The 20,310-nt window shown below is 42.4% G+C and overlaps 1 protein-coding gene across 1 annotated transcript in view; it reads right to left on the bottom strand.

Annotated features, from left to right (window-relative positions):
- Positions 1–2,259: 2,259 nt before the first annotated feature.
- The window catches only part of Dnajc5b (DnaJ heat shock protein family (Hsp40) member C5 beta), a 173,305-nt gene continuing 155,254 nt past the window's right edge, over positions 2,260–20,310 (bottom strand). Inside the window, exons 5-7 of the mRNA XM_051172972.1 lie at positions 13,974–14,187; positions 11,351–11,522; positions 2,260–2,701 (exon numbers count right to left, since the gene is read on the bottom strand). Of these exons, the coding sequence (XP_051028929.1) occupies positions 2,607–2,701; positions 11,351–11,522; positions 13,974–14,187 (481 nt within the window). The 3' untranslated portion in view covers positions 2,260–2,606. The remainder of the gene's footprint in view (positions 2,702–11,350; positions 11,523–13,973; positions 14,188–20,310) is intronic.

Here is a 20,310-nt window from a genome sequence, read left to right as displayed (position 1 = left end):
AGGAGAGATGTGTGCTGTGGTGAACACAGCTGAAAACAGTTGGAGATCTGAAGAGCACTTTGACATCGGACATGGAGATGAAGAGTTTGGAGTTTGCCCAGCAGGTTTTTGGTCTTGTGTAGGTTTCCTCACTATGCCCCGTTTCCTTCCTTTTGGAATAGTAATGTATATCCTGTGCCACTGTATGGTAGAAGCATGTAATCTGCTTTTTAATTTTGACTTTACAGGGGTTACAGTTAAGAGATTGCCATGAGTCTTCCACGGGGTTGAGCCTGACAAATTATGGAGACTTCCGAAGGTGGACTGGATCTGCTTCTGCATTGTGATATGGGGTCCAGAGAGTGAAATGTGCTGATTTGAATGAAAATCCCCCCCCCCCCCCGCAGGCTCATATGGAGTAGCACTATTAGGAAGTATGACTTTTTTGGAGTAGGTGTGGCCTTCTTGGATGAAGTGTGTCACTGGGTTTTGAGGTTTCAGATACTCAAGCCAGGCCCAATGTCCCTCTCTCTTCCTGCAGCCTGCTGACCCAGATATAGAACTCTCAGCTCCTTCTCCAACAGCATGCTTGCTTGCGTGCTGCCATGCTTCTCACCATGGTAGTAATGGACTAACCTCTGAACCAGCAAGCCATGCCCAATTAAATGTTTTCCTTTATAAGAGCTGCAATGGTTGTGGTCTCTCTTCACAGCAACAGAAACTCTAGACAGAGATTTAAAAACAAAAACAAAAAAAACTTTAACTTTTAACCTTGTTACAAATTAGAGTCTTTATCCAATGTTAGAAAGAGAGGGAGTTGTTTCTTAGCAAACTTTAGAGATGTAATTTGAGAGCCACCCAAATCCCATATAAAGAAAAAAAAAACCCATTGTAAAGAAAAATCCCATATAGAGCAAATAGAGCAAAAGGCCCATTGTAAAGAAACCTAATTGCAGCTCTCCCCTAGAGAAGTCCAAGGTTTGAGCTGGGCGTGGTGGCACACACCTTTAATCCTAGCACTTGGGAGGCAGAGTCAGGCAGATCCCTGTGAGTTCGAGACCAGCCTAATCTACAAAGGGAGTCCAGGACAGCCAATGCTACACAAGGAAACCCTGTCTTGAAAAACCAAAAAAAAAAAAAAAGAAGAAGAAGAAGAAGAAGAAGAAGAAGAAGAAGAAGAAGAAGAAGAAGAAGAAGAAGCCCAAGGTGTCTCCGTTGGCAAGCCTGACTCTTTCCCAGAAGACCTTACTGGTCCAGTCAGTTTGACCAGCTTCACCCTGGCCCACCCTGAAATCCACTGTCCAATCACTGGTGCTATTTTGTCTGGTTGGAGGTTTCTGGGAAGAACTCTTCAGGAAGTTGTGAGTGGGGTGTGGATCTGTGTCCCTACTGCCAGTGACACAAGGACCAGTTACAACATAGGTTAGATTGAGGTTTCTTAACTTCCAAATCAAGTCTCTTTGTGCTTCAGTGTGTAGGGGGAGAGATTCCAGTTCCTGCACAGTTTGAGCCGTTTTAGAGACTCTGAAACTGTCAGAGATGTAACACTAGTTTTCACTTACAATATATATTTAGCAGCAATTGACTATAATTTGGTTGGGGTGCAGAAAAGAAATAAAAGAACAAGAAGATGGCATTGTACGAAATGTTATACAAAAATATAACAAGGACTCAAAAATGAAATATTACATAAGGCACTAAGAAAGGCTCAGGAGAAAGCAACAGGTCGCCTTGCTGTCACACCATTTTTAAAACTAGGGTGTGAGCCCTTCGGCATGGTGAGGTAAGGGACAAGTCAAGGCAGAGGTGACTCGGGGACTCAAGGTGCCCAGCATGCAGAGCTGTTCCACAGTGGTTTGCACCACAATGGGTGCCCTGCTTCCCAGTGTACTGCTCTAGACTGCAGAGCTGCACTCCCTACTTCCTGGGTCTGTCTTTCTCATCTGACTCACCAGGGCAGGTTACACAGACCACTTTACCAAGAAAACGCGGGTACTCTTTGGGCTGGATCAAGCTCAGGCTTAGTACCTGGCTCAGTTCTGAGAATTAACTAATGTTGAATATTTTTCTGTCATTTTAGACGCCAGCCTAAAAGCATGCACTAAACCTATCTGTTGCTGGTTTTACTCGTTGGTTTTCAGTAAATGCCATTTCTCTTCTGGATCATATGTCTGTAACCATTTTAAACACCAACCAAGAGCTCCACAAACACAAATTCCTTCTCGACTCCTTTGCATGCTCTGTGTGTGACATGCGTGGCAAGCAAGATGACTGTGGGAGATCAGTGTCCTCTCCTCTGAAATAGTACAACGTTAGTGTGTGGAGAATAGCACCTGGCTCACCTGAGGGTCAGACTCATGGCACCTGTCCGCTGCCTCCGCCTTACCTCACGAGAGAAGCATAAAACAACTCTTCAGGCCTTTATTCATCAAACTGAATACTTTTCATTGGGAATTCTACTCAAAGAGAAAGTGAGAAAATTATGTAGCAATCACCCTCCCCTTAACCTAAAAATAAAATACAAACGTGAATATGTTCACAGCGTTTCATGTTGCCACCTCCCCTGCGACCACCCAGAGACATGGCTGAACCAAGCAGAGGCGCTGCGAACCCTCCGTGGCTGAACATCAAGAGTCTGTGCAGTAGCTTCGAGATCCCTCTCTGATGAGCTGTGTCTTCTCATTTGCATTTGTAGGCTGGAGAACAACTGGAAAGTCCATTTCTGGGGGTGGGAGGGGGAGGAAACACAGAGAAGCAATAATCAAACCTATTTTCAGTAAGATCCCTTGGTAATGGGGCAAATGGTAGGTGTTTTGTTTTGTTGGAATAACAAGCATGTTCACAAACCATTGCCTGAATTCTTCAGGTTCTGTGAGTTACAGGAGTATAACTAAACGCAAGTTGGACACTGCACATTCCAGATTCCGTTTTTCATGAAAACTACATGTATGAAAAATACCGTGTATTTGGAGGATGAGCTCTGGAGCTTTGTAGTCCATAACTGCACGCACGGCTCTCATTGGAGCAGGGTTTAAATGTTCAGGGCTTGTGCTGGTGGGAAACCTAAGGGGAAGCTTAACGCAGAGCCATGATTGCTCTTACGCCCACATAAACCTTCCGCTGCTGCTGGACGAGCTGGCAAGCTGGCAGCATGTGTCTTTTCGGTCTTCTAGGAGATGCACAGATAATCATTGACCAGAAAGTTGTTCAGTGCAAGGTGTACTCTCAGGAACCTAGCAGAAACGAGTGGCTTCACATTCAACCCAGCACTAAGAAGTCCCTATACAACTGCAAGAAACTTGAGCTCATACTAAACACACACACACACACACACACACACACACACACACACACAGTAAAAGAGAGATACATACAAATAATGTGCACTGAGTGAAAGCTTATCGTAACAAAATAATGCAAAATAAGATTCAGAGATGCATCAAGTTTTACATTTATCAAACAGAATATAAAAGAATTATGTTCATAAAGTTATCAGATTTTCAAATTAATTAAAATTCTAGTGATTAGGGGGCTGGAGAGAGGGCTGAATGGTTAAGAGCACTGGCTGCTCCTCCAGAGGACCTAGGTTCAATTCCCAGCACTCACATGACAGCTCACACCTGTCTGTAACTCCAGGCAAAATACCAATGAACATAAAAAAATAAACTTAAAAATCTAGTTTAAAATATCTGAAATACACTTTAAAAAACTAAAAAACTTTAAAAATCTAAAAAGGGAACTCATGAAGTAGTAGACCTATCTGGACAAATTATTGAGAATGTAACACAGACACAAAAAGAAAATGTGATTAAACAATTAAAAACTATGAAGGACAGAGTACTAAGACTTAGCCTACGTGTAATAATATGAGGTGCAGGAAGAAATAAAGTGGGAAAGTAATATTTGAATCCCTAGGTTCAAAAACTAACTAGATTCTGTTACAAACTCATATCTCTCCCTTCTTTTGCTTGCTTCTGTCTCTCTTTGGTGTTTTTGCGCATCTGTGCGCCCCGGTGTCTGCGTGATCCTGTGGACAAGTACATGTGAAGACCAGAAGACAACCTTCGGTGCTGTTCCTCAGGAGCCGCTTACCTAAGGTCAAGCTTTGGCCTCCACACATGAGCGCATACGCATGTACTGGACCTACATACACATGTACACACACCACACATGCACACAAGTGTTCAACCTTCATAGTGAATGAAGAGGTAGAAATTAGAGCCACGGCACTATGCCATATTCCCCAAACTGGACTGACACATATTTCCAGTTGGTGTCAAGTGTTAGCAAAAACGTGTTTCTGTACTTGCATTAGCTCTTAGTAGGGATACAAATGAACTCCTTAGTTCTGCAGAATTCCATTTCTATGTACAGACACAACCGCCCCTTTAGCACTCATGCACCAAGATTTAAGTACCAGATCATCCCTATCAGCTGTTGGCAATCACAAATAACATGGAGTCTACTCAATATTCAGCCACAGGAGGATGGGTACTAAATTATGAGAGACTTTCTCAGAATATAACCATGAGAATAAATAAATGAAGTCCACAAAACGAAATCCAGACAAAACAGGACCTGTGGCTCAGACAATGAATTTTAGGGTGATCCAAATGTACAGCAAAGGGAGACTGATTGAAAATAAAAAATGTGCTTCTGGAAAGAGGAGTCAATCAGACCCACAAAGTAGATCGTAGCAATATAACTCTGAGTGGAACAAAGCAAATTACAGAAAATGTTATTGTATAAAAAAAGGCCATCCAATTAAAATTCAAAGATGTGCAAAACTCTGGTTAGGAATATAAATATAATGGTGGTACCAAAACTAACAGTAGGAAATGGCCAACAATCCAAGGCAATTCTTTCTGAAAGGAGAAAAGTGCACAGGGAACACCAAGGATAAAGGTAATGTTATTTTCTCTGACAGGAAGAGTTGGGCCATAATGTTTGCTTGTCTCTCTTTAGTAAAAACAGCAACAATTAGAAGGTCTAAGAAGTGAATTTAAAAACCCAACCACGCTTCACTGAATTGGGGCTGAGACTGACCACACACCCTCCTGCCTCAGCAGCCAGCGGTGTACCATTCCCAATTAGCCAACGAAAGGCTGGCCTAACTTTCCCATATGCCACACTTACTGCTTATTTGCCCTGCCTAGGCCTGTTGTCAGTCAATGGATGCACACATCACCATGTCTAACCAGCTGCCAAATGAGACCCTGGACCAAAAGGGGAGGCAGTGGAGCTGCCACTTGCTTACCCTTTGCCCTGGATCCTGGTGACCACCAACCTGTTTTTTCCTCCACGAACTCAACTGCCCTAAATGTTTCCACCTGACTGGAATAATTGTCCTTGTCTATGCCTAGCTTCTTTCACTTAGCATCACACCCTCACGTGTTCTCCTGCTTCTGTCTGAGGCTCTGTGGTTCTCTCTCCACTCCCTTCCCTCCCTCCTCGCTGTTCCGCTGCTCAGGCGCCCTTGCTCTTCTCAGGCAGACTGTCAAGGCATGTTGTTGCTCCTACTGTGCATATTTCTTATTTATGGGCTGAAGCCTTCCTTGGGGAGGAACACCTTAGTTCCAGGCTCTTTGGAAATCCCGCCTTCACAAAGCTGCTTCTCTAACTCAGCAATCAAACTGTTCCCCTGGAAGCCTTGCCTGCTTTATAGAACACCATTCACTATCTTAATCTGCAGGACTTACAGAAAGACCATACCAAATGTTCCATCAAGACTCAGCCCTTCTGCATTAAATGTCACTTCTGCTGGGGACGCTGTAAGGGTCTGAATTCACATCCCTTACTGTTGACTTCCACAGCCTCTGTGTTTCTCTTCTGCTAAGTCTATTGTGCCTGCAAATTGGCTAGCTCTCTGTGTGTTTCTATGTTAATATTTGCCTTTAAATCTTACTTGCTAGAATACAATGCTTAAGACTCCAGAAATCATGTCTGCTAACATACTGTCAGACAGATACCTAGTGCTCAATAAATATTTAATATAGTTAGAAACATAGTCTCCATAAACACACACACACACACACACACACTGGGACAGGCACATATTGAAGGTGCACTTTGCGCAGCCTTGCTGGGGAGTAGCTCTGGGCCGGCTCACTGGTCTCACTGCCCTGGCCTAGCGCCTTAGTGCTTGATGATGTCTTTCTAGTCACATTCTAGTGTTATATCCCTTCCATTGCTCTTAGACATTGGTGCCTCAGTGCACGGACAGGGAGACTAAGGAAGGGTACAGAAAGAGGGAGGATGAGTTTCCGTCTCCCTTGCTGCCCTTTTCCTGCAGTGCCAGACGTGATGAATGCTGCTGAGCAGCAAGTGTGATACATGTCCCTAGACCTTGGCAGAGACCACAAGCCATATGGCTGATTCTGCTTGGTAGCTGCGGATTTATACGCGTTCTGTCCAGGTGAGCGGCAATAACAATGAAGCAATCAACATGTTTCTGTGCTCTGAATCATATTTTCCAGATCCAAGGTCAGTACTACGAGGTCTGCTCTCCTTCAGATACGCGACTCACCTCTTTCCATGAAAAGGAAGCAATTGATGCACAAGAAATTTTTAGTTTTTACCTGAATAGCTTTGTTTGGTTAATTCAACCAGAAGTGCATTTTTCTAGTTAACTCCTTTTTCTGTTCCTCTTTGGCAGGGTTTCTTTCTTTCTTTCTTTTTTCTGTTTGAGACTTTCATACATGCATATAACGTGTCTTGATCAAACCCACCATTTCCTCTCTCTCACTCCCAACTTCATGTGTGCTCGCCTTTCTCTCAACACATGGAGTGAACTCAGCACTCCCACATGTACATGGAGGTAAGTGCATCGGCTAGAGCAGGGGTTTTCAACCTGTGGGGCGTGGCCTCTGGGTGCCAAATGACCCTTCCACAGGGGATGCCTAAGACCGTCCAGGAAACACAGATGTTCACATTATGATTCGTAACAGTAGCAAAGGTGCATATCTGAAGTAGCAATGGAAACAATGTTGAGGCTGGGGAGGGACTATAAGGGTCACAGCTTTAGGAAGGTGGAGAAGCGCTGTGCTGGAGCCCAGCCCCACTGCCTCAAGGCTCATGGACCATTGCTAGAGAGAGGCTGGAAAGATTCTAACAGCCAGAAGTAGGGAAGCCTTTGCAGGGAAGCGGTACTTCCGGACACGATGGAGCCATGGACTCACAGAGCCTGTGGCTGTATCCGTAAGACCTGTTCAAGATGAAGCCAACCATGGCCAACAGGGAAGGATCATAAAGTCCCAATTCTACCTAATTCCTGGTCTTGTTGTTGTTGTTGTTGTTGTTGTTGGTTTAGCAAGGTATAAAAGGAGAAAGTTCAGCAATTTGTAATTTTTGTTCTGAAGGGAGAATGGCCCCATATTAATTTTATTATATTTCATATTTCAGCATTTCTGAATGAAAAAATAACAGGAGAAAGAAATGCTGCCTTTGATTAAAATCAGCATTCATACACACACAAAAATAAATTTCCAGGTATAAAATATTCATTTGTGGATCAAATCTCTAAGCACAGGATAACCAGATGTATACACTTAGACGAACTACTAATATAAACCCTGGTTCACCTATTAATCTACATACTATTCTATTCATGCCAATTAGCTCCCTCTTCTTTCCCCTTCCTAAGGAAATATGTTTAGTACCACCATTCAGACCAGACCAAAACATAGCCCTCAGACACAGTCTGGTTTTCCCCTCCTTACCAGTCTTAATTTGCATTAAAATCGCCAGTAAGCTAAATATGTCTCCAAATTAGTGGATGTAAATCTGGACCTAACCATCTCCACTGACCACAATGAGTCACAGCTTCTCACAGCCAGGGGTTGTGAGAGCGATGGTAGACTTGGTGCACAGTTACTGAGCCTTCAGCCACAGAGACTCTTACCAGGACAGACATTTCTAGGAGTCCACTTGCATAGACTACAATCAAAAGCCATTATTTATGAAAACTAGGCAAAGCACTGTCTCTTTCTACTTTAAACTTTTCTCATGGCATCTCTTTTGACAATGGATACAAAAGATCAATTTAGAGATTTGGTCAAAGGGAAACAGAGTTACAGATAAGTTTCACTTAAGTTTAGTGGGATTTGATTTTGTGGTTTGCAACAGGTCTGGGAATATCTGGTTACTGTTAGCTATGTAGATGTAAGAATGGTTTAAAGAATGCTCCTGCAGCTTAGCATGCCAATCCATGTGCTGGGAGGACATTCAAACCCACACCAGAGACTGGGACACATCATAGGAATGTGTCCTCCGAGCTCTGCCCCACAGGAGGATTAGGTGTTATAATGCCAACACAGTGTGAGCTGTACAGAGTAAAATAGCTCTCTGAGAAAAGTCTCCCAAATCTTACATTTGTTAAGTAAACTACATAGGCTTCCCAAATTTGATGATAATCTCTAGTCTTATACAACCCTGTCAATATGAGCTGTAAAGCTAGAATAAGCTATTCTGATTCATTAACAACAACAACAACAACAATAATATATTTTGGTCAAATACAGTAGAGGAAATAGAGAGTTAATTTTTATACTATTGTATAGAAAATGATATAGCAAATTTATGTTACATGAATATACAGTCAAATAAAATGCAGCCATAGGAAAATATCACACATATGAGCTAGATCGTTAAATAACTAACTGGGTTTCCTTTTGATTTTATGAGATACATGGAATTTTCCATTTTTAAGTTCCTTAATTTGTTGTTATTACTTTCATTTTAAGCAAATACTCATGTTCCTAACTTTGCATTATTTTCTTAAACAGGCCTGTCAGCTTGCATAAATTTCAGGAACCTGGGTCTCCGAGCATAAGAAATCTCAGATATTTATAAGTAAGAGAAAGCTGTTCCTCTATGTTAAGATTCTTTAAGGTTTATATAGTGGGAGTACAGAAATTGTAGGACAGGATTACGGATCTGACCTCGGTGTGGAGCTGCTAGCTCTGGAGTGTCCGAACAGCCAGAGGAGCACAGACCCATCACCAATCACCCAGCGGGGAGGAGCCCTGGGGAGAAGCTGGCACCTCGTCTAAGTTTCTGTTCCAGAAAAGACATCTTCCACCAAGGTCTGCAGAGATGACCTCTGGATCTTTTATCCAACATAACAGAGGAAGGACAGTGAGGCTTTTCAGGTTAAGTGTGGAGATCTGGGTTCAATTCACCCAGGGTTAGGCTTTCCTACTACACATGAGAAGCTAAGGGAGAATTGGAAGTGCCACAGTGGAACTCTTTACTTTGCATTCTGACTTAAACATTATAAAGATGATGCAAGCTAGAACAAAAAATAAAGATGAAAAAGTTAAGACAAAGTCAGCAGAGTGGGACTGTCTCTCCCTGCGCTCCTTCAGTGGCTGAGCATCGGGCTAACTGATGATGTAACAGGAAGATCATGTGCTCAGCGTAGACAATCGTGCCTGACACGACATTGTGCATGCTGCACCCACAGAAACTGAATACAATACACTACACCCCACAGACTACCCCTGCACCCCGCCTCTCCCCTTGCAGGAACTGTCACTTCAGTTTCATTAAAGATTAGTTTCCTGGTTTTCCTGTTAAGTTACACCCAGAGAAAATGAACTGTAGCCTCAGAGTGAAGAGTGGCATTTTCTTCCTTTTTGTTAAACACCTGCTTCACAAGATCATATGCACCCTGTGTCTGGCCATTGTCACTCATGAGCAAGTTGTGACACAGACCCCACCTTTGCCTAATGAGAAGGCCTTTCTGTGTAACTAGCATTACTTAATTAATTTGTTAGTGATCCTGTGTGCTGTTTGTTCAGTTTCCCCTTATTTTAAAAATTAGTATTTGTTGCTTTCTATTCAACATAATGCAAAGTAAAAATACAATAACTATTTCACCGTCAGCCCACAGTTTGGTTCCAATATCAGTAACAAGAAATGGGCAGAATACTCATAGCTGCTGGCTAACCATGCCCACAGCAAGGCATTACAGTTGGCAGAAAGAGAAAAAACCAACACATAAAAACAAAACAAAGCAAAACAAAACCCTCAGCCCTCTCTGGGCTCCCAACTCCGAGTGCCTGGGACTTAGCACTATTCACATGATTAAAGACGTCATAGTGCTGGAGTCTGAGTGGTCCATTTGCACAGGATGTTACTTAGCACTCCACCCAATGGGACTAGAGAGCACATGGGAGCCTTTAGCTGGTCTCTGGTGCTGCTTCACTGTGACAGGAGAGACAAGGCAGTGCGCCATCCTGGTTCCAGCTGTTCTGAGAACTGTGCCTCTTTCAACTATCAAGTAATTCCTTCAGCTGTTTGTTGGGGCCTTGAGAGTGAGACTTAGTGATAAAGTCTGAAACCCATGATAATACTGTGCTGCACAGGAGAAAATGACAGTGAGAATTGTTTCAAGACAGCAGTACAGTGGCAGGTCTGATCCTCGTTTGCTTAAACAAAGATACTGCCCAAAGACCATAAACTATCTCTGGTATTTTGATGTTGTTTCTTGTTTGGTTGGATTTTTGTTTGTTTGGTTGGTTTGGTTTGGTTTGGTTTGGTTTGGTTTGGTTTTTTGGTTTTCTTGAGACAGGGTTTCTCTGTGTTATTTTGGCTGTCTTGGATTTGTTTGTAATCCAGGCTGGCCTCAAACTCATATCCATTCACCTGCCTCTGCCTCCCAACTGCTGAGATTAAAGGTATGCACCACCAAGCCCAGCTATCTGGTATTTTGAATTCTGTGAGGGTTTTTTTGTTTTTGATTTTTTATTTTCCCTTTCTACTTTCTGGATAGAATGAACTTAAAGAACGAAGCAATGCATTACAGGGATACAGGCACACGGACAGCAGACGTGCCTGAGCAGAGCTCAAGCTCCATGCTGCCTTAAGGCTATCTGTGCGTCCAAGTGGGCAAGAAGCTACATTCCAGAGGGCTACGAGGAGTCTAACTCTTGTTCCTCTTGCTCCTCTCCCAGAGCCACAGCCGTGTCTTGCCCTTCTGTTTCAATGGAGATCCTAAAGACTGAAGTGTATCTTGTGTGAGAAGTTTCTTCCTTAGCTCTCTGGCCCTGGGCACTCTTACCCTGACTTCTCTGAAGCCAGAACCCGTTCCTCTTACAGGGAGATGGTCAACCATACCTGTTTTATATCATCATGGGCATTTCATGATTTCCCTCTGATAATGCTAAATCTAGCCTTTCTCTCTGCCCGGTCAAGACAAATGCTCTTCACCTCCTCCCAGATGCCCACCGATGCTGGCGGATGGTGGGGGGGTGTGACTGGCGGGCAGGGAGGTGGCAACTCTGTGGTTGTTGCATCTCTTACTTTAGCAACAGCTGGTACCTAGTCAGAGGCAGTGATGCCCATGATTGCTTCTCTCATCTCACTTTACCGTTCTCCATGTCGGTCCTGATCTGCTCCTCAAGGTCCTCTGGTGACACATAGAAGTCCTCTTCTGGTGTGGATGACTTGGGCCGACAATGTCCACAACAACAGTTGCAGCAGCAGCAAAGGCAGCAGCAGAAATAGCAGCCTGTCAGGAGGCCGATGATGATGAACAGGGTCTGGGGGAAACAGAGGCCGAGTGAAGCCTGCGTCAGTGGTGGGGAGGGGAAGAGGACCCCAGACACAGCTGTGTATCTCAGAGGCTCAAAGACTCCCCGGTCTACCCTGCACGCCACACACTCATCCTATCCTTCACCTGAAATCACTCCATGACACAAACATTTGTACAAATGAGACCTAAAGGAAATTACTTTCAGCCAGAGTAATAAAGGCCAGAGCTTTTCCTGTTTTTTCCTAGGCTAAGTGAGTACTAAGAGCAAGTAAAGCAAAACAGAAAGCAGATGGGCACTGGACAGAACACTCACTGGTCAGGGGAGCTCTGCAAGCTCACTTGGTCAGTGAGAGTAAATTCTCAGCACACAGAAGAGCACTGCCTTCCCTGCCACAGGCGTGAGCTGTGAGTAACAGGACCCTGCACAGTCGACCCCTCCATCCTCCCTCTCTTCTCTGTTTGGGTCAGAGGGCTCTGCAGATCCTGGACACTTCAGTGGCCTATCGCCGGTCTCCCTCTACTCTTGCTTCCTTTCCCTCTGGCCCACTCAGGGTGGCTGGAGAGAACTCTCCTGCCAACTCTCCCAGCCCTAGCACAACCCTGTTCCTGGGACACAGCTCCACTCTCTGTGCGGATTTGCTTGTCTAGACATCCCTGCCCATTCATTTCCTACCCACCTGTTGGCTAATGTTGCCTCAAAAATCACCTTTCTGGTCCCTTTCCCATCCCAAAACAACCACTGTCTGTCCTTAGTATCCCAACTGTATGCCATACCGACTCAGATCTCTAATTCCTTCTTGCTGACGGTTTAGAACAGATTGGCTGACAGGAATGTCTTACAGGCTACAACCATAAGTCATCCTCCAGCCCCGTGTGCCAGGTGGATTAGCACCTGACATGCTGCAGACACTTAGTTCCTACTGAATTAATGAGTATACAAAACAATAGGCAAACAAATGATTTGTTTCTTCCAGGGAACAAGCACAAATAACTTGCTCATTAAAGAGCTACGCCTATAATTGCTCTATGTCACGTCTCTTTGCTACCGCATGACCAAGGCTTGTCTATAGGAATTTTGATGGGTTTCTTCAGCTTCGTGGACAAGACAATCTATTCTCACCTTTAGAAAGACAAAGCACAGTACCCGGTAACTGTGTGTGGTTAGCTGGACTGTAGGTCTTTCCTTCCATGACAGTAGCATCATATCTGGAAGTAAGGTTCCCAGGCAACTCCACAAAAGCCCATTTTGTTATACCAATGCTAGCCCACCCTCATCAATGACAGTGTCAGAATGGCTCTTCTCACTCTATATTCCAAGTTCAACACCGTCTTTCTCCAGAGTCCCCCACACAGAAGGGTCAGTGGGATCTGGGATAGTCATCAGAATGCAAGTGGGACTTTGTGGTACAGACCGTCTCTCAGTGCTTACCTATAAAAAACATATTTTCTTGCCTATGCAATTCTTTTTTTTCTTTTCTTCTCTGTGTAGCCCTGGCTGTCCTGGACTCCCTTCGTAGACCAGGCTGGCCTCGAACTCACAGAGACCTACATGCCTCTGCCTCCCCAAGAGTGGGGATCACAGGTGTGTGCCACCACATCTGGCTGCTCACCAGATTCTTAAGTGGAAAGAAACAGCAACCAAAATTCTACTCAATGTGAATCCTGCCTTTTCTGGAGAGCAGGATTTTCTAAATTAGTATTTACCACACTTACATGATTGTCAACTGCCCACAACATACACTAATGGAACATACATGTGTTCTACATAAAAAGCTATTGCTTTTATCAAAAAAGAATATTAAAATTCATAAAAATACAAAACCATCACCAAATGTACATATTTTATGGCTTCCTGGGAAAGGAAATAAAATTGGTACTAAAATTCTGATTGTACTGAGTCTTACAACATATTGTCGTTTTCTTTACCAGGTACCCATCAGTCTCTTGTCATCTACTACTTAGTCCTCACCTTTCCCCTCGTTTTTTTCTCCTACCTCAAGGCAGGCTGCAGCTGAGCCTGTGACATAACTACCACTCATTCTCCAAGGTATTGTCTTTGGTGATGTAGCCTATGCTATAGATAGTAGCGCACATGGCTAAATTTGTCTTATAATAATTTATTAAACAGTTGTCACACTAATAAATTATTTTTGGTTTTGAGAAATGAGTCAGTTCTTAATTAGTCACCAGGGGGGAAAGAGGGGAGCAGTCAGAATTAACCTGAAGCTCCAAACTCAAATATAATTAATGTCTAGAAGTCTGTTAAGTCATGTTGAATTTCATAATTAATTGATGGACTAAAGAAAAATGGTCTCCAAATAACAGCTCTCAGTGGAAATGATGTCTCATTTTATTTACAAGAGTTTAATAGAAGGAAGGTTGGCATTTCTTTGAGGTAGGGTCCAAAAAAAGTGATCTTCCAGGAAATTGTTTTTGAAGGGGGAAAAAAGTGATTTACCTTTGCCCACCAGCTTGACAGCATGAAGTATGTGTTAACGTTTTCATCTCCAAATTGCTCGGCCACATAGAGTCCCAGCGATCCATACTTGTCATATATATTTCTCTTTGATGTGTCTGTGAGGATTGTGTGGGCGTTGTTTATTTCCTTAAACTTCTCAGAGGCAGATGGGTCATCTGGATTCTTGTCTGGATGGTGTTTCAGGGCTAATTTTCTTTTAAAATTAAAAGCAAGGAGAAAAAGCATTGGCTCTTTATAAAAAAAATTACAACAACGTTTTATAATGGCAATGTTCATTTGTACATCCTTTATATGTACACATACCATGGGATGCTAAGTTTCCTAAATAATAATAATAATAATAATAATAATAATAATAATAATAATAATAATAATAATAGTCAATTCTCATTAAACGAGGTCATTTGGTCCCAGTATGTAGAAACAAGCACATTGTTTCTCCCTCCACGCCCTCAAAGGAATTCTCACTAGGGGAATAAAAACCGTGCCTGAGACACCTTACTACTGGCAAATGAAGGTGACTGTAGTTCACCCAGCACTTGGAGGTCTTTATGAATTCTGCCTTACACTAAAATTCCACTTAGAAACTGTAGAGCTACCTAGAATGGATAGAAAAATTTCATGTTACATATTCTCAAAGTTAAAATATAAAATAAAAACTCAAATTTATATTACCACAAACATACATTAGAGTCCCTTCATAGGTCTCCTATATGTCTTTATTAGATTTTATGTTTCTAAACAAACTCCTGGTTTCTCCTTTCCAACTACATATTTGATTTCTTTCCACTTCCAACAATCTGGGCATATAGAGTTGTGGGTACCAGATTACTCCTCCTCCCCATGGGGATTATGAAGGGGACCCTGCAGGGCCTGTCTGTGTCTGGGTTGGGCTCTTGGGTATACTCAGCAACCCGTATAATGGATTATTGAGTCAGCTATACAACCTTCTAGCCCGTAGCCCGTTGCCATTTCTCTCACTTCCCTCAAGAAATAATTCAAATGATTAAAGCCATATGCAAAATTGAGCCTTCACTTTCTTTTTCCACTAAAAAATCAACTGTATGACCATCAGTTAAAATTTCACATGACCATTCTCCCTCATGTGCTCATCCTGGGTGCACACAGGTACCAAACACTGCGGTGTGCTGTGTTGATTCAGACGGAACGTTTCACTTTAGTGCTGCAATAAAAGCTCATGTGCAGAACATAAAAGCATCACATATTGCAAAAAACAACCTGTAACTTAAACTGTAAAATCACACCTATTAAAGTACTCAATAAAATAATCTCAAACCAAATCCAAGAACACATCAAAAAAGATCATCCACCATGAATAGGCTTCATCCCAGAGATGCAGAAATGGTTCAACATATGAAAATCTGTCAATATAATCCAGCATATAAACAAATTGAAAGAAAAATAACATGATTATCTCATTAGATGCTGACTGAAAAAGCCTTTGACAAAATCCAACTCCCCTACGTGATAAAAAAAATTGGAGAGATCAGAGATATACCTAAACATAGTAAAAGTAATATACAGCAAGCTCATAACTAGCATAAAATTAAATGAAGAGAAACTTACAGCAATTCCACTAAAATCAGGGACAAGACAAGGCTGTCCACTCTCTCTGTATCTCTTCAATATGGTAGTTGAAGTTCTAGCTAGAGCAAAAAGACAGCTAAAGAAGATCACGGGGATACAAATTGGAAAGGAAAAGTCAAAGTTTCGTTATTTGTAGATGATATGATAGTATACACAGGGGAACCCTAAAATTCTACCAGGGAATTACTATAGCTGAAAACACCTTCACTAATGTGGCTGGACACAAAAGTAACTCAAAGAAACCAGTAGCCTTCCTTTATACAAATGATAAATGGGCTGAGAAAGCAATCGGGGACACAACACCCTTCACAATAGCCACAAATAATATAAAATATATTGGTGTAACTCTAACCAAGCAGGTAAAAGACCTGTATGACAAGAACTTCAAGTCTTTGAAAAAAAGAAATGAGAGAAGATAGCAGAAGATGGAAAGATCTCCCACACTCCCATCACATATCAGCAGGATCAACATAGTAAAAACAGCCATCTTACACAAAGCAATCTATTTCTGACACGATTCTTTACAGGCCTTGAAAGAACAATATTCAACCTCATATATAGAAAAAACAAATATACTCAGGAGAGCTAAAACAATCCTGATACATCTGGAGGTATCACCATGCCTCTGAGACATACTGCCGAATAAAAACACCCTTTGTCGGTTCTTTCCAAACTCTGGCTGGTTCAAGTTAGCTGTTCTGGCTCAAAACTCCTCTCCAACCTGACTGATTCAAAGTGGCTTCTCTCAGCTGGTGACTGAATTGCTCTGCTTGGCCTAATACTAACTTCAGCAATATATTCTAATCTTCTGTTTTCTCATTCTTTGGCTCACTCAGTCTTCGCCTATGTCTAGCTTGTTTTCTCTCTCTGCAACCCGTCTCTGTGCCATTCTCCAGGTAAAAGCGTTTCCTCACTCTTTCCCTGTGTGCTATTCCCTCTTAAGCTGCCTCTCTTTGCCCTCTCTTCTCATGAGAGCTAGGCATTTCCTATTTTGTCAAATCTTTTTTCGGATTCATCACTTTGTCTGCCACTAAATTAAACATCACTTTCAAACATGGGTGCTTCCTTCTACAAACTAACTTTACACTACATTGTTTGGGATTAAAGGGGTGTACTTAAGGGCATGTCTGCATTGCAGCTGGATCACACAGACCTAGAAGGTCTTTAGATGTGATCAGGGCAGCCATGTTGCTGGATTAAAATTCCTCTCCAAATGACTGGTGCAGCTTGAGACCCATGCCAGGAGAGGGAGCCTACTCCTAATACTGCTTGGAGGCCCTGGACTCAGAGGCTGAATAGCCCAGAGACCTAGGATAGAACCAAACAGGACTGGAAAAAAGTTAATGAAATGATCCCTAATGATATCCTGCTATAATCATAGATTGGTGCCTAGCCCAAGTGCCATCAGAGAGGCTTCACCCAGCAACAGACAGAAATAGATGCAGAGACCCACAGCAAAACATTAGATGGAGCTCGGGGAATCCTGCAGAGGATGGTAAGAGCCAGAGGGATCAAGGACAACAGAAGAAAACCCACAGACTCAATTAATGTGGACTCAGGGTGTCAACCATGGAGCCTGCATACGACAAACCTTGGCCCTTTGCATATATGTTATGTTATGCATGTTTGAACCTGCTTAAAGTTTTTTTTATATAACTATAGCTCCTCCAATCTTAGCATAACTGTAGCTCCTCTCTTAACACCTAATTTCATCTTTAGCATAACAGTAGCCGTTTTGTCTCTAAATCTCCATTTTGATCACAAGGTAAGATAAAGTTCAAGTTCTCAAGCTCTACCTACCTGACACAAGGACACCCTTTACTTACAACTCAGTAATTCGCACTTGCTGCTTAGAATAAAACAAAAGATGGTAAATTCATGTTCTGCTTGAATTACAGATAAATGTAACTTCTGTTTGAGTTAAACTGCAACACCCTGCTCTGTTCCTTTCTCCCAGAAAGCTGAAAAGCCCCCACCAGCTCCCCTATCCTAAATCCTAGCCAATTAGCTTAAAAGGCTTTGTCTACTTACCTAGATAAAATGAACTTAAACCGAAAATTAATTCTTCTTGGCTAGTTGGACACAATGTACCTGGAGTAGAAATGATTTTTTTCTGCTCGGTTGTGATTTTTCAATTAAAAAAAAAAAAAACTCACTTTGAAAATGTTTCAGAGCCACAGTCTGGCTCCTGAACATAAACTGTGTCCCTGACAGGTCAGTCTTTGTTCAGCATTCAATAAACTTCTGTCAAGCTGAGTCTGGGGTTCAAGTATCATGTAGTTTGGTCTTGTTGTGGGGCCCCTAACGGGATGGGCAGGCACTGTCTTTGACTTTGTTGCCTGCGTTTGGGACCCTTTCCTCCTATGGTATCTTTGTTCAGCCTTAGTCCTTCTACAACTTGGTAAGGCATGGCTGGTTGATATCCATGGGAGGCCTGCCCTTTTCGGAAGAGAAAGGGAGGGGGAGAGGATGAGGCAGGGGTGCAGGTGGAGGGGAGGCACTGGGAGGAGAGAAATCCTCCCCTTAGCACTAAAGAACATGCCTTTTGCTTTTAGCCCTGTAAAACCCACTTCCGTCTTCTGACCTACAAAACTGAGGATTGAACCCAGGGCCTTGTGCATGCTGATTTTTTTTTTTCCACACCAATTTAGTATGTGCACATGTGAGGGTCAGAGGACAACTTGTCAGAGTGGAGTTCTCTCTCCATTATGTGGATCCCAAGGAGGGAGCTTAGGTTATTAGGTTTGGTGGCTAATGCTTATACTTGCTAACACAACTTGCTGACCCCAGGTATGTTATTTTAGCCATGATTGTGGTAATTTGTTATACCAGAGATGGGAAATTGATACAAAGTTTTTTTTTTAATTAAAGCTGTATGTAAATTGTATTCTGGAAATTGTTGTCAACCACCTATCCTCATCCACTGTTCCCTTTGAATTCTATATAGTAAATGTTTTGTTTTTAAAAAGCACACATATTTTAGGCATTAAATTTTTCTGATTAAAAGTGGACAGATATCTACTTGAAGCTAAGTATCCAGGATGCTTAGGAAGTACCAAGATGCTTGAAATGTAAATCCAGACATAAAATCCATCCCCACACTCAACTCAGAAGAAACAGAGAACAGAATAACCAGAGTTGATGAGTTTAAATTTGGTTGACCAGAACATTTGTTTCGTTTTGTTTTGTTTTTTGCTTTCAGAGATGTGTGGAGAACCTTTAAGTTCTTACAGAGCTACTGGTGTCATGGTTTTGAAAGCAGAACTGGTCAGGATGCCTTTGCTCCTGGCCCTAAATGCTACTTTGTCATTTATTAACCTTTTCAGCGTTTGCTTCGTATCATCACTTGTGATACTGGTATAAATATTCCCACAACAAGAACGAGAAGGGAACTATAGTCCCTTTTGTTATCATCCCATTTCCCATATGAGAACATATAGATGCTGGAACGCTAAGCATCTTGCTCAGAATCACCCAGCAAAAAGTCACATCTAGGCCTGAAGCACGGGCAATTTGACTCTTAGGCCATATGCTCCTACATGCTGCTGTGTTGGTTTGACTCTTAGGCCATGTGTTCCTAAGATTAACATTTCTAGCTTTAGTCTGTGTGAAATTAGAGACCACCAGAGTATTCTGACATCATCGGTATACCCAGCTTCATTTTCAGGATGGCCAAGGCAAAAGTGGGCAATGCTTCCAGGGCCTCTTGTGGTGATACAGGCAGAAGTTCACGTGGTAGAGGAACACAGAATGAAGAGATTCTGGGTACATTGTGAGAGATGATGATTTGTATTGGGGGGGGGGGGGTAGAAGAAAGAAAGAAGAGAATAACAGCAAAGTTTAGGCCTGAGTAAACAGAGTTGGGAATTACTGTTTCATGAGACAGAAAGGGCCCTTTTGGCCCTGAGAAAGTTTTAATGGGGTCTAAAAGTTCTATTTGGAATACTCTGAGATGCCTGTTAAAATCTGAAGTGGATCCAGAGAGCTGTGAGTCCAGAGTTCAGAAAGAAGATACTATAAGAAATACACATTTGGACGTTCTTAGAGGTGACTGATATTTAAATCATGAAACTGCAAGAGAGTCCAAAGAAAGTGGTCCAAGAAGTCCAGAGACTGGGCTCTGGGACAGGATTTAAGAAAACCAGCCAAGCAGGGTGGACACACCTACAGTTCCAGCACACAAGAGGTCAGGGTAGGAGGGTGTTGAATTCAAAGCCAAAGCAAGCATCAGTGGAACAGAAGGAAAAATTTAGACAGTGCACAGACTTAGGATCCAAGAGAAGGCATTTGAAAAAGGAGCAATGCCTGAGAAGGCTGATACAGGGAAGCTGTGATGCTAAGGACTCAGAGCTGAGCACCTGATTTAGTGCCCTAGAAATCATTATCACCTGCATGTACGCGCACACGTGTGCGGACACGGACACACACACACACACACACCCCACTCTAAAAGAGGGAAAGTAAAAGTAAAGGCTTAAAACTGTAGAAAAGCAATAGGAAATAGAAAAATGAAAAGTAATAACCAAAATTAAGTGTTTATGGCTGCATAACAAGGTCATAGGCAATTCTTTTCTTTATTTTAAATTTCTTTATTATAAATATATGTATATATTACTTATATGTTTTGGTCGAAGCATCCTGAAGCTCCCGTGACAACATCTGTTCTCTTGGAACACATGGAAATTCAGGTTTTGTTGAATTATAACGA

The sequence above is a fragment of the Acomys russatus genome, chromosome 31, assembly GCF_903995435.1.
Source record: "Acomys russatus chromosome 31, mAcoRus1.1, whole genome shotgun sequence".
Lineage (NCBI taxonomy): Eukaryota > Metazoa > Chordata > Mammalia > Rodentia > Muridae > Acomys > Acomys russatus.
Note: the sequence above shows the minus strand (reverse complement) of the source record. Positions and strands in the feature narration are given on the sequence as shown.